Source organism: Zingiber officinale, chromosome 7A (genome assembly GCF_018446385.1).
Source record: "Zingiber officinale cultivar Zhangliang chromosome 7A, Zo_v1.1, whole genome shotgun sequence".
Taxonomy (NCBI): Eukaryota; Viridiplantae; Streptophyta; class Magnoliopsida; order Zingiberales; family Zingiberaceae; genus Zingiber; species Zingiber officinale.
In genome coordinates, this window is record NC_055998.1 from 131,219,741 (window position 1) to 131,234,272 (window position 14,532).

Below are 14,532 nucleotides of genomic sequence, written 5' to 3' on the forward strand. Positions count from 1 at the left end.
TAAGTCTAGGGGGAGGTAGACAAATTTTTGCACTGAATCGCAAAATTTAATTCTTTCTATTTTTTTTTTTTTGCACTAAATTGCAAATTAAGTTAGTGTTATTTTATGTCTAATTTGACCCTACCTTAACTTGGGTTGCTCACATCAAAAAGGGGAGATTGTTCGAACCCCAAAATTGTTTTGGTTTGATCAACAAGTTAAGTTAGGTTCTGTGTGTTTTTAACCTTGTGTCTAAGTGTGCAGGAACTTAGGAGCACAGGTACTCAAGCGGAAGACGCAGCTAGCGAGAGGGACGGCACGCGGTGTATCCGAGGGACGAGGCGCTACGAAAGAGTACACCGGCGGACGAGAAGGAAGCGTGCGGTGGTTCCGAGGGACGAAAGCCAGAGCGGAAGATTGCTCGGGGAACAAGAGACGCAGCTAGCGAGAAGGTCGGCACGGGGTGCGACCGAGGAACAAAGACTGCGGATGAATACGCTGGCGGACGAGAAGGAAGCACGCAGCAATTCCGAGGGACGAGAAGCGGGAGCGAAAGGCTGCTCGAGAAGACCGGAAGTTGGGTTCGGATGAGCCCTATTCTGGATGGCAGAAATCACCCAAGCAAGCGGGAGACTTGGTCTGAGGCAAACGGAGCCAGAGCAGAAGACCGAAGCTGGAAAAAGTCAACGGGATTGACTTTTTCCCTCCGGGGCGCCCGGAGCTGACCGGGGCGCCCGGACCCCTCCGGGACGCCCGGAGCCGTCCGGGACGCCCGGAGCCGTCCGGGGCGCCCGGACCTTTAAGTTTGACCAAAACAAGTCTTTCGCTATCTAGACGTTGGGGGATAAAGTTTTATCCCCCATGGCGCCCGGAACCCTTCGGGGCGCCTCGACCAAGACTATAAATATAGCCTTGGTCTAGAAGCTTTTCAACGAACTCACGAATTGTAATTCCAACACTTGTGTGCTTTAGTTTAGAGTTAAGTTTCTGTTTCTGCGCTTCATTGTTGTACGAGGCTTCTCCGCCTGAAGGAGTATTTAGTGCTTCAACTTCCTTGAATTAACAATCACATCGGTTGTAACCAAGTAAATACTTGTGTCTCGTCTTTTAATGTTCTATTTACTTTCTGCTTATTCTTTATGCAAGTATTAGTTTAAGAGTTCGAGAATAGTTGGTTTTGTTTTTGTGTTTGCAGGCTATCCAATCCCCCCTTCTAGTCGGCCGCAACAGTCCAACAATATGTTGCAATCCCTCGCATCCACCAATTGACGTGAATGTACTACCATGTGCAAAAAGGATCCTATTGTTAGGAGGAAGTGCTGCCGATGCTAGTCCCTTGCATCACCTCACATTGTAACCAATCAACATAAAGGCAAAAGTAGGGCTTCATATATCGTGTGCAAGAAGGACCACTACAAAGATTCCAACGAAATACCACAAGTAAGAAAGGTTTTGATACTACATGGAGAAAAATCGAGGAAGAAAACACAAGCAAGTCATCATTGTCACTTTAATAAGTGTTTTGGGTATCGCATGCAAGAAGGGTCGCTACAAAGATAGCAACAAAACACTATGAGGAAGAAAGGTTTGATACTGCATGAAGAAAATACAAGTCATTGTCAACACTTGACAGTGTTGTCACAACGAAGAAGAATTTCAAATATCACAAGGCGGTTGGTCGTAAAGAATGATAATGAAATCTTCATGCCAATCTCCTTCTGTGTTTCAATTAGATAGCGGAATAATAAGTTTCGATCAATGCCAACGGACACGGGTCAAGATTTTAATCTCTGATTGAGAGATAATGATTTTTGTTGTCGTTTTTTAGAAACTCCTGTTATCATTTAACATGTGTTGTAATTCAGCTATATATCCTAACGAAAATTAATTAAATTTTATCATCTTCAACGATGCTATTTATCTATTTACTGACTATAAGAACTAAACTTTCATCCTCTTCCAACTCCACAAGATCCAAAACAATGTATTCTGAAGATTTGTAGCAACACCAAACAGTCAAGGCACTCGATCAAAGACAAGCATATAAACATTGCTGAGCAGAATCATAATGGAAGACAAAATTTCCCAACAATACAAGAGATTTACATGAAATAAAATAGACGAATCAACACCATCAAACTAGTTTCTAAAACAATTATCACAGCATCATGAGATATTTCCTAAAACTGAAAATAGAAAGAGACAATTCATGCCATTGTAACCTGTTAAAGCTGAAAATCTAAACAGATATCTCAAATAAAATCAACTTACATCGACAGCATCAGTACCCTTGTCCATAAGATCAATCTTTGTGAGCACACCAAATGTTCGCTCACCTACAACACAATTAGAGCAAAAGGAAAAAAAAATAAAAAAATTAAACCCCTTCACATCCTTAATCAAAGGGATTATCATCCCATCAATATTTTCAAATTCAAACACTTGCAGAGAAATTCACATGGAAATACTAATGCCAGACTAGTTTATCGGACCTTATAATAGCATAAATCATGAAATGCATAAACTTGTTACCATGGAATACAATCTGTCTCAAGTTTAATATATATCTTGCACTGGAAGATTTCAGAATCATTCTTCACAACACACAGATACATCAAAAAAGAAAATGTACAAGCACAAAAGGAATATAAAAATCCCACCGTTTTCCAACAACAATTTCCTTCAAACTACTTCAAAATTTTCAAATTATCATCTCATTAATCCATGGTTACTGAGATATTGTGAAAGCTCACTTATATCACCAAAACAGATTTTATAGGTCGTATATGCTAATGTACAACTCTTTTCCAATAGATACAATTTGGTGACCATGGTGTGAAAATGAAGTATACAATCCAAGTGACACTACAACTACCTTGGCAATCATAAAGACTTACCCTTGGGGTCTACTTCACGAGAGATTTTAATTGCATCAGATGTGGCAAGATCCTGATTAGCTGGCGAAATGGCAAGAATTATACAGTTTGGCTGTACAATCCAAAAAGAGTCAGTCTTGGAACAAACAGATCATAGTAAAGGATACACAGACATACTTACAATATTTGAAAAAAGAAATCTAAAATAATTAAAAGAAAAACAAACATGAATCTGAGTGGAATATAATTCTGGATATCTAAAAAGCAGGATGAACCTTTTCAATGTATGACCGAACCATATTCTCGATATCAGCCACAATACCATCAGGTTGACCCTCTGCAACAAAAAGCATAATCAGGTCATAAATAAATAAGAAATGCAACTCTACTGCCTGAAGGAACATAACATTTAACAAACATGGAAAGTAAATTACCAACAGCCACCTTTGTGAGTCCAGGAAGATCTATAAGTGTCAGGTTCACGACTGCCAAACTTTAGAGCATTAGCATTAGGGTAAAATATTAAACTCCACATTCTTATTCATGTGCTAATGCAAAATATACAGTGGGAAAATGACCACATGGCAGGCAAACATAACCTAACGAGAGAACGTCAGCAACAGAGTAAGCAATTGTTGGTTCAACTATTGTCACAGAAATCTGCTCAACTAGGCAAATCAGCCTTAGTTTCCTAGCTTGAATTTTTGACTTTAGACATGAGCTAACCTTGTCATTTCATCCGTGAGTATGAGGATTAGTTTAATTTTCAAAGGGAAACTACAAAAGAAGACATGCATTGAGGACAAAAAAAAAACACACGTATTAAAGACAGATTTATCAAGCTAAACTGGGGAATTAAAATACACAAACAATCATAACACCAAAATGTTGATATTGTAAGAAATGAATTAGCCAATTTACTTAATTGGCACATTAAAATAGTTGTCTTATATTGAAGGATGTCCTAGCAAACATGAAGCTATGGATTAACTGATGTAATTTCAATAAGCTTCATAAAATCTATCAAAAATCATAAACGTTTCTGGCTCTCACGCCGCAATCTCACCATTAGGCGAATAAATACTCAGATGAATTGGAACAGGTGAGATATGCTTGGTACGACCAGTCTCTCTATCAGTTTCATCTTGGATTTCCTTCCTAACAAGAGCTGCATTAAAAAATGAATATGATATGAATCGTAATGTAATGAGGATTTAGAGAAGATGCAGATGCAATGCATAAAAGACATTGAAAAGCATGCAACGTACACCAAATCTAATTGGTGTACACAAATACAAATGGAATAAGAGGACCAACAAATCACTGAAAAGTTTGCTCTTTCGATACTCAACAATATCATAAACCAGCATACTACATTTGAACTTAGTTAGATTATCTTACTACGAGTATTTAGCATTTTCAAAGGTCCAGAAGAACCAAGGAATCAATAACATTAGAGAGTGTCTCTATGTTTCCAGATGTGCTAAAATCAACACCATTAACAGATAAGATTACCAAAATCAGTGAACCTCTTTCTTGGAAGATGCATGAACTCTGCATATTCTCTATCACCATCAATCTTATGCAACTGGAGAACAAGGGGACGTCTAGTAACAATTCCTACAAGTTTTTGAAATTGATAGCCACCACAAAGTTAAAATCACCAACAAATACACAGCAAAACAGAACTGGAGTAAGTTTTTACCTGAACCCCTTGGTAGGAAGTCCTTCCCAACTATGCTTTCCAATACTGAAGACTTTCCAGAACTCTGTTAACACAACCATATCAGAAAAATAAAATAACAAAAAAGGCATTTCAGGTGGAATGGAGTACTTAAACTCCAGGTATTATACAATGCACACTTATTATCATGAAAGAAAAGTACAAACACTTCACTGTTAAGTGAAGAACATTGGTGACAGATGCATAGCAAATGCACTATAATACTGATAACAAGAAACTGAAACCAAAAACAAGTATCAACTATCACATCCTGAATGTTTAGAGAAAGGACTAAGCAAAATTATTGCGGGACAGCAAAAGCGAAACTGGAGAACTTCACAAAATATATATGAACTATAACATAAAACAGAATTTCGAAATACAGTTATTTGTCATGTTGATGCATATAAAAATGATTCAAATTTTACATTTTTCACATTGTTAGTTAATTAGAAAGAATTAGAAAGTCAGTTTGTGGTTTCAATTTTGGATATTCAGTAAATCAATGAAATAGAAAAACATGAATTACAAGACCAAAACAACAACATAATGAATTAACAAAACAAATTATGATAAATTTAACAAAATAAAATTTGTAAAATCCACATAAATTATTAAAATGAAGTAGCAAAGGGACTATGATCATGTCCAAAAAAATCAATAGCCAAAATCTGATATGGTGAAAGGATGGGATGGGTTACTAGACAATGGCGTTGCAAAATTTATTTAATTTGCTAAGTAGGTTTTGCCTATTGGTCGATGGTTAAAGCAGTTGATTATTGATAACATTTTGAAGCTCGGTCTTCTCAATAGTCTACGAGCAAAGATTGAGTTACTAATTCCTCCAAGAACAAAATGACCCTGACATTTACCAAATGGGTGATAAATCTATTTATCCTTCTTGCCTCTTCCACTTGGCAATGGGAACCTAATACTATATACGGTGACCTGTTGACATAACATATTTTTATCCTTTGATTGCTATTCCAATAGATCATGATGCAGAAGCATCCAGCACCACGATCAATTTATGTTCTCCGATAAGGCTATGATGTAATAGGGGATCCAAAGTATTCAGATTTGGATCTTTTGGATTTTTTTTTAATTAGTTATCCGTTAATTAAGTTTAGTTTGTTTTTTCCTTAATTATATTTAATTTTGTCATAAATCTTAGAAAACTAAGTCATGTTAGTTAATTTATCCTAAATCTTAAGAAATGTCTAGTTGGTTATTTTTTTCGTTTAGATTTTTTTTAGAGTTTTGAGTGCTATATGAACCTATGCTTAGATGATGTTTAGGAGAAGTTATTTTGATATTGAATCAATTGGTTTCGCTTAAGCCACGTTACGGTTACATCTCTTTTTCTTTGTGCTCTTGATTTCATAATAAGTTTAAGCCTAATTTAGGCTATTCCTTTTTTTTGTGTTACTTTTCTCTTGTTTTCTTGTTAATCCCTCTACAACTTCACGCCCTAGAATAATATACATATTCTGTCTGGCGTCAATTGGTATCAAAGCTCATTACGATCCAAATGGAGAGTCATCGTGGACATGGTCATGGTCGTGTAAGGCAGGTTCCGGTTGAGGAAGCCTCACACCGTGGTCGTATCACCCAAGATGCGATTCACTAGAGACGAGTCACAATGTTATCTCGACGTCTAATGACACAAGATCGTAAAGATCATAAGTTCCTTTATTCCCCTTTTGAAAAATCCCTAATTTCCAATCGAGAAGAGATGTTCAAGCGCAAATTTGGTTTCGAGAAATACGGGATCAACTACCCCACCACCTACAACTTCAAGAAAACGCCAACTCTGCAACACCTATACGCCCCCCTTTCCTTCCGCGACGGTGGAGACAACCATGAGGATGCGGACTTCAACAACATCGTGTATGACCAATTTTACTCTTCTGATCATTCGATCACAGGAGGAGGCAGAGACGACGACAAGATTGAAATATTTGGTGATTCAATTTATGATGACGAATTGGAAGACCCTAAAGAAGAGGATGAGAACGAAGGGCACGCTACTGCTATCTTAGAGGAAGAAAGAAGAAGAATCTTCTCTTATTTCTAATACTTTCCACTTGGCGAAGAACGCATCCATCGAAATCCCCATTTCCACTCCAAATTACATATGGGAGGATCGATTCGTTCCAATTGAGTTGATTAACTCTATGATGAAGATCACGATTGTGTTGGTTTTTGAACTCAATGAAGTGAAGCAAACTACGGGGCCTAATGATGCTAAAAGCAATATTGAGAGGGAATTGAATTCTTCTAAGATACAAAGAGTTCAACAATCTACTATGGCCTTAGATATACAACTACAAAACATTAATATCATTTGCAAAAATGGATGAAGGTATTGAAGATAATGAATGTTCTATCACTCAAGGCTATTCTCTCTCCCGGTCGTTTCCTCATTATGGTTCCTTCTTCTCTTCCCGATGCTATGGGCTACAGGCTCTACTTCACCAGCTTGCTCAAGTTCTATTCTTGTATCTTTTTGCTACTGCTAGCTGTTCAATCAGACACCGAAGCAGCCTTCCAACTTGCTACAACACTCTCATCCTCGCCTTCGCAGCCGCCAACGGTGGCGCCTACGCTTGCAATGTCATCCGCTTTTTTTCTCACATGCGCTACCTCGGCTCTGATGCCAATGGCCTCACCCTCTCCTCTGTCATCTCATCCGTCGTCAATGTCATTGAGCAGTTCTACTCCCTCACCATCACCTCAGGCCTTGACTCCTATGTCTTCGTTAACAACGCCCTCATCAGCAACTGCAGTAATGGTGACTTTTTGGTCGAAGCCGGGCCGATTTTTGATGAGATGTTCTGCAAAAGGGATGTTGTTTCTTGGAATTGCATGATCGCTGCGTTTGGACAACACCAGGGACTAAAAGCCCTTAACTTGTTTCAGGCAATAATGAAGAAAGGCTTCGAGATCGACATGTTCATGCTCGCCAACATGCTCACAACATTCATGGTCGTGAAGGATTCAGCCAGCAGTGCACAATTCCATGTGCATATGACCAAGAATGATTTTGCAAGAAAATATCATGTTGATAGGGGCTTGATTGAGCTGTACTCGAAGGTTGGCTAGATAGTCAATGTACTGAAGGTCTTCAAGGAGGTTGATGATCCTGATTTGGTCTTGTTGAACACGATGATCTCAGGGTACTTGCTCAATGATGAGTTCTAAGAGGAAGGCCTTGAATGTTTCTACGATAAGCAATTAGCTGGGGTTTAAATCAGACAATTGCATCTTTGTGTGCACCATCAGTTCATGCTCGAATTTGTCATCCCCGTCGCAAGAGAAGCAAATGCATGGACTAACCATTAAGATTGAGTCGCCAAGCAATAAAATCTTTGTTGACAATGCACTAGTTTCCATGTACGCGAAGTGTGGAAATCTCAAGGATGCAAATATGCTTTTCGAGATGATGCACCAACGCAACATGGTCTCATTCAATACTATGATCACAGCTTAGGCTCGGCATTGACTTGGTTTGGAAGCATTGGAGTTGTTCAAAGTGATTCTTGATACAGAAAATGAGCCCACAAGCATCATGTTCATCTTGGTGTTGTCTACATGTGCTCGCATGGGGAATGTTGATGAAGGATGGGAATATTTTGATTCTACGACGCAAAAGTATGATGTTGAACCCGAAGAAGAACGTTATTCATGCATGATTTATCTCTTGGCTTGCACAGTGAAGTTTAAGGAGAGAGCTGAGTCCAACTTACCCTTTATCAAGCACAGATTTGGAAGACAAGAATCAAATAAAGCTACTCTAATACGTATCTATCTGCAACAAATGAATATTGCTGATTCAGTGCTAGAGGATCTTCCTCTTGGGCTGCCATCTAATACTATTTTAAACTCGAAGACGAGTTTTTTTCAACCTGGGCAGTTTGATGCAGGAGCATCCAACACCATGATCAATTTATGTTCTCCGAGAAGGCTACGATACAAGAAGGAATCCAAAGTATTCAGATTTGCATCTTTTAGATTTTTTTTAATTAGTTGTCCATTAATTAAGTTTAGTTTATTTTTTCTTAATTATATTTAATTTTATCCTAAATCTTAGGGAAATAAATTTTGTTAGTTAATTTATCCTAAATCTTAAAGAATAAGTCTAGTTGGTTATTTTTTCCGTTTAGGAATTTTTTAGAGTTTTGAGAACTATATAAACCTATGCTTAAATGATATTTAGGAGAAATTATTTTAATATTGAATCAATTGGTTTCACTTAAGCCACGTTATGACTATATCTCTTTTTCTTTGCGCTCTTGATTTCATAATATGTTTAAGCCTAATTTAAGTTATTCATTTTTTTTTTGTTACTTCTCTCTTATTTTCTTGTTAATCCTTCTACAACTTCACGTCCCAGAATAATATACATATTCTGCTCGGCGTCATATTAGCTATAGATCTTTGAACTTCCATAAATTTTGAGTATTTTGAGCTATAACTGCATATCAGAATTGGTTGGAAAAAACTTGAAAGGAAATTTTGCCATTAAATATTTTCACGTTGATTTCACCAGAACCAGGACGGGGAAAAAGGCTAGATCTTTCCTCTCAAAACAAGCTCACATCCAAAAGTCAGCCGCCAAGAAGGTCCAATCCCAGAGCTCATGCAATACGACGACCAATTTCCGTTTAACGAGTAGCACAAAAGGCCACGATCGGAAGGAAAGCGAGATCCGGGATGTGTTAGTACTGACCTGTCCACCGACGACTGCAATCGCCGGCAAGGAGTCCCAGAGGGTCGGGAGGGCGTTCTCCTCTCCGTGGTCACCTAGAGCCGTGCAAGCCCTCTGGAGCTTATTCACCAACGAAATCAAGCTCTCCATGCGGCCTCCGGGTCCGAATCCCTCCCAAGCACAACAAAGGCGAAGAGATCGAAGAGCACACAGATCAGATCACCGCGAGATCCCGACCCCGCCCGTCGCAAACACCGAGATCGGGGAGGAGAGAGAGTTTCTTGGCGACTCGCCGTCCAACAAACAGAGACAGCTTTAGAGTTTGACGTCTTCACCGTCGGTTGGTAATGACTTGGACTCAACTTGGAAGATCCGATCCGTCCAACGAAACGGCGTCGCCATGTTGTGGACGGTTGGATCGCGAAGCGGGAGGAGAAGATGATTTGTCCTGCAAGGAGCGTCGGTCGACCCCGATTTGAAATTTTTTGAATGTTGGAAAGCGACACGGGAAGGTGTTACAACTTCAGTACGTCACCATTGTTACATTCAAACGTGTTTACCTAGAGGGGCGGAAGAGGAGTGGAAGGGGAAAAAACTAAAAGATCATCCAGCCGTGTTTACTGTGTTTATGGTGCAAAGGAAAAACATTAAGAATAAATTGAAATGTCTCTTATGCCCTTCACCTTCGTCGTCAATTGCAAGCACACAGTGCAACACAAGTGGCAGGCAATGAGTAGATAACTAGATTTTTGACGTGTATACAGTGGACGCGCAAAAAATTGATGATGTGATAAAAAAACGATTCGTTCATTTCAACGTCCCCTAATCTATCCTTAAATTAATATAAAAAAATTAAATCATAGATGATTACTATCTATTAATATAATTCATCAAAATATAAGAAAGAATATATTCAGACACATTAAATTTCGATCTCAAAATTTCACGCGGTAACACCCGTGGGCCTTCTTTGCATTGTGTAATAAGAAGATATCCCGAATAATCAATGGATCTAAGATACGGTAGGGGATCTTCATTCAAAATTTAAGATATTAATCATCTGAATGGATCTTTATTAGTATTTTTTATTTATTTTGTTGACCGCTGAAAAAATTTTATGAGACCGAACTAGGTATTCAAGATTAGTCAATTCGATAAACTAAATATCTGGTATCAAAAGAAATAAGAATATACATATAAAAAAAATAGTTGGCATTATGTATCCAATTTACGTTTATTATTTTTGGAATGATCGATCCAATTTTATAAAAAAATTTCACTAATCACCGGAGTAAATCAAGAAACTCTTACATCGAGTGGTCTATCAACCCAGCATTCTTAGGTCAACTATCCGTTAAGGAAAATTCATTTGTTAATCTATTGAAGTTGAGACTTGGTCCTTAGATGTCTAGGAAACTGAAAAAGTACTCTGCCGTTGTATCATTACCATGGGGCAAAAAAAGTGTAAAATTTTTTAGACTACGAGTAAGCACATCTTAGGATACCCATACACCTAAGAGGGGCAAAGCCACCCTTGGACTAGAATGGATGTCTGTCCCACCTAATTTTCTAAAAAAAAATAACTTTTAATTTTAATATTTTAGCTTCATCATAAATCTATTAGTCATTTCCATCAACCTCCTCCCCTTTCAATTTCTGACTGATTGTGCCTCCACGGGCTGGATCAGCTGGTAAGTTGCTTGGTTGTTTGCTCAAATGGCCAAAGGTCGAGGGTCGCCAGTTGCACACGGGAATAATATTCTTGGTCTGCTGGTCAAAAACTCCTAAGACCCCAGTCAACTTTCCAGCCCAGCACTCACCGTGGTTTACTCCCTCTGAAATCCTGGGGGGGCAGGCTCAGGGGGTCGCTAGGGTGGCGGTTCCACCTTTTTTTTGCTCAAATTTCTGACTGATTGCTGTTAGAAAATGATGTTTGATCCTAACTCAACCTAATTCAAATTCTATTGTATCAATTTATCTAGGGTTGTAAATAAGTCGAGTTGAGTCAAACTTTGAAGTGTTCAAGCTTCTTTGATAAGGTAACCGAATCAAGCCGAGCCGAGCTTAAAATAAATCAAGTTTTTGAAATGATTGTTTAAGCTTAGCTTGGTTTATTTTTATGAGCTTGAGCTTCTTTAAAAAAAAAAGGTAGATCTGTTAACTTAACGACCTCCTAGTGTCGGCCCCATGAATATAGAGAAAGGTACATACAGGTACATACACCATAGACGCATGGTGGGGTAAACCAGGTTGAGCTGCTTTGAAGTTTGGCTTAAGCTTGGTTTGTTTAGATATTATCGAGCTCTTAACTAAAACTTGGTTCGAGCTTTGTTTGTTTAGATGTTATTGAACTCTCAATTCAAGTTTATTTGATTGTTTGAAACTTTTATTTGTTTGATTGATTATTGAGTTTGGTAAGTCAAACTTTTTATTTATTTTTTTATTTTATTTTTTTATTTATTTAGCATATTAATAATAATTTTATTAATGAACATGGTTCGTGAACATTATTCACGAATATTATTCACCGGCATTAATGAGCTAAACACATATGTGTTAGAACTTGTCTGTTTAGTTTAAGAAGTTGTCCAAATTTGTTTATTTAATTGGTCTTATGGTTATTGAATGGACATAAATAAGATCTTATCAAGTTGAACATCAAGTTTGTTCACGAACGTTTGGTTTATTTATAACCCTAAATTTATCGCTTGAATCGGAATATTTGAGTAAGAATGGTGAAAAGCAAACCCTAGTTAGCACAAGTCATGTGTGAGTTGTTCTCCTTCAGTTTATGTCATTTCATCGATGATTTCCTAGAGTTTAGGTCATGGGTTATGTGCATTCAAACCCTAAGAAGATTTTCTGACCAAACTTAGTCATGACTATCGCTTCCCTTTGAATTTCCGATAGTAATTTGGGCAGAAGTACTACATGACCACCTTACTCTAATCCAAATAGATTTTACTTGGTTTTTGAGGAGTTTTCAACTCAATTCCAGACCCTTGGTTTGGATATTTCAAGCTACAAATTGTTATAAATTTTGTTCGCTCTATTTAGTTATGATTTTGAGAGTTTTGAAGCTGAATTTCAACTTGATTAGTCGATTTGTGTGTTGTCTGAAATGAAAATTTTATCTATTTGATTTAGTTCGATCTGTAGGTTTTGAAATTATGTGATTTTGAGGTAAATTTGATGACTATAAAATTATGTTGAATATTTAGTTGTGATTATTTAAACTATGATAATATTGGGTGATCATGTTTATGAATTTTCAAGTTTGAATTTTTAGCTTAAAATTTTATTATTACAAATTTTAGAAAAATAATTCATTGGTTGTGATTTTTGAGAATTATTGACGTTACCATTGTTATTGAATTTGTATTGTGATTTTCCTAATTAGAAATAACCCAAAGTTGAATAATTATGAAATTTAGAAAATATTTTTTTATTGGGATGAAGAGTTGAAATAACTTTGTAATAAGATAAAAAAAGATATTTTTAACAAATTCTATAGTCATCTATATTGAACGAGAGTTTATTAAAAAAATTGATAAATGTTATTAATAAGTTTGATTCTAAGTAGAAGAGAAAATTACATTTTTAGTCATGTAACTTGTATCTTTTTCAATTTTAGTCATGTTATGAGTTAATTTACGTTCTTAGTCATGTAACTTGTAATATTTTTCAATTTCATTCCTTTTTCTTTCAAAATTGGAATTTTTCAACGGAAAATGTCTAGTTTATGGTTGGAATATAAAAACACATGGGTCATAAAAAATCAAAATCCCCAAATTCAATTTACAACTCATTATTTTCTGTTGAAAATTTTCAATTTTAGAAGAAAAAGGACAGAAATTAAAAAATATTACAAGTTAAAGGACTAAAAATATAAATTGACTCATAACAGGACTAAAATTGGAAAAAGTGTAAGTTACAAGACTAAAAAAGTAATTTTCTCCTAAGTATAATTGAAGCGCACGATTTCAATAGTATCTGTTCTCATGTTTTTTAATGTTAAATATTTTTATTATTTATTTTAAAAATTAATATTCATATATTTTTAATTTATATTTAAAAATTAATTAATTTATTGTATCAATTACATCGGTGTCAATCCAAATATTTTTGAATTCTAACTACGTCCTTAGACCTAACGTTTAAAACTCATGGAACACGAGAAATTCACCTCCTATGTTTGAACCACTTAGATCATTTAGCCATTGCGTGGATTGTCACTTATTTTTTATGGATTTATCCGTGACCAATGGAAAATTTCTATGGGGTCAAATCGGTCAACTTCAAAATTAATATATACATATATACCTATATTATCAAAAATATAGGCGAGAGAGGGAGGTGCGGCATTTTCGACGCATTTTTTCTCGTGGTTTGGTGCGACAGAGGTGAGCTAGAGGGTGATGTGGAATGCATGAGAGAGAAAAAATACATTAAAAACGTCGCACCTCCCTCTCTCGCCTTCGTTGCAAGAGATCTCTGTCGCCCCGAGATTTCTCAATCCCCGACCTCCCTCTCTCGCTCACCTCTCTCGCCTCAGTTCGAAGCGGTCACCTTTCGTGATGCAAAAAGGTTGGAACCGCCAACCCAGCGGCCCCCTCACCCCGGCCCCACAAGTATGAGAGGGAGTAAATCACGGTGAATACGGGCCCAGTTATGACATGGCGGTCTTAGGTGTTTAGCACGGACAGATATTGATGTTATCGCAATTGCTGCCGCAGACCTTTGACCTCTCGACTCATGATGCAAGAATACCATGTCATAACCTTTCGTGCTTCAGTTTGAAGTCGTCGCCTCTCTCACCTCAGTTCGAAGCTGTCCCCTCTCTCGCCTCAGTTCGAAGTCGTCACCTCCCTCTCAACTGACGAGAGCCCTAGCTTCTCTCTCCTCGCCGTCCCCTCCCTCTCAACCGACGAGAGCCCTAGCTTTTCTCTCCCCGCGCCTAGGTTCCTCGTCGCCACAAAAGCCTTACAGGCACCCTTCACAAGGTACTTTGTTTTCTCTGATTTGGGTTTCGTCTCAATACCTTAATCTGAGTTGGTTTCACAATGACATGATTTCACCTTGACCGTCTTCCCTTGATTTGGGTTTCGAAGATGTTAGTGGTTGTTCAAGTTCCTCTTAGAGGTGAAAATCAATAGTTGTTTAAGTTTCTAATGTTAGTAACTATATTAGTGTGAAATTTACAATGATCATGACTGAAATAGTAGCTATTTAATCCATTTTAC

General features: G+C 37.3%; 1 protein-coding gene across 1 annotated transcript in view; it reads right to left on the bottom strand.

The window, feature by feature from the left end:
• LOC122002592 (dynamin-related protein 5A) overlaps positions 1-9,623 on the bottom strand; it is a 32,497-nt gene extending 22,874 nt beyond the window's left edge. Inside the window, exons 1-8 of the mRNA XM_042557811.1 lie at positions 9,311-9,623; positions 4,561-4,624; positions 4,371-4,475; positions 3,922-4,023; positions 3,290-3,340; positions 3,131-3,192; positions 2,877-2,967; positions 2,251-2,315 (exon numbers count right to left, since the gene is read on the bottom strand). Coding sequence (XP_042413745.1) covers positions 2,251-2,315; positions 2,877-2,967; positions 3,131-3,192; positions 3,290-3,340; positions 3,922-4,023; positions 4,371-4,475; positions 4,561-4,624; positions 9,311-9,439 — 669 coding nt within the window. The 5' untranslated portion in view covers positions 9,440-9,623. The remainder of the gene's footprint in view (positions 1-2,250; positions 2,316-2,876; positions 2,968-3,130; positions 3,193-3,289; positions 3,341-3,921; positions 4,024-4,370; positions 4,476-4,560; positions 4,625-9,310) is intronic.
• Between the last annotated feature and the right edge of the window lie 4,909 nt (positions 9,624-14,532).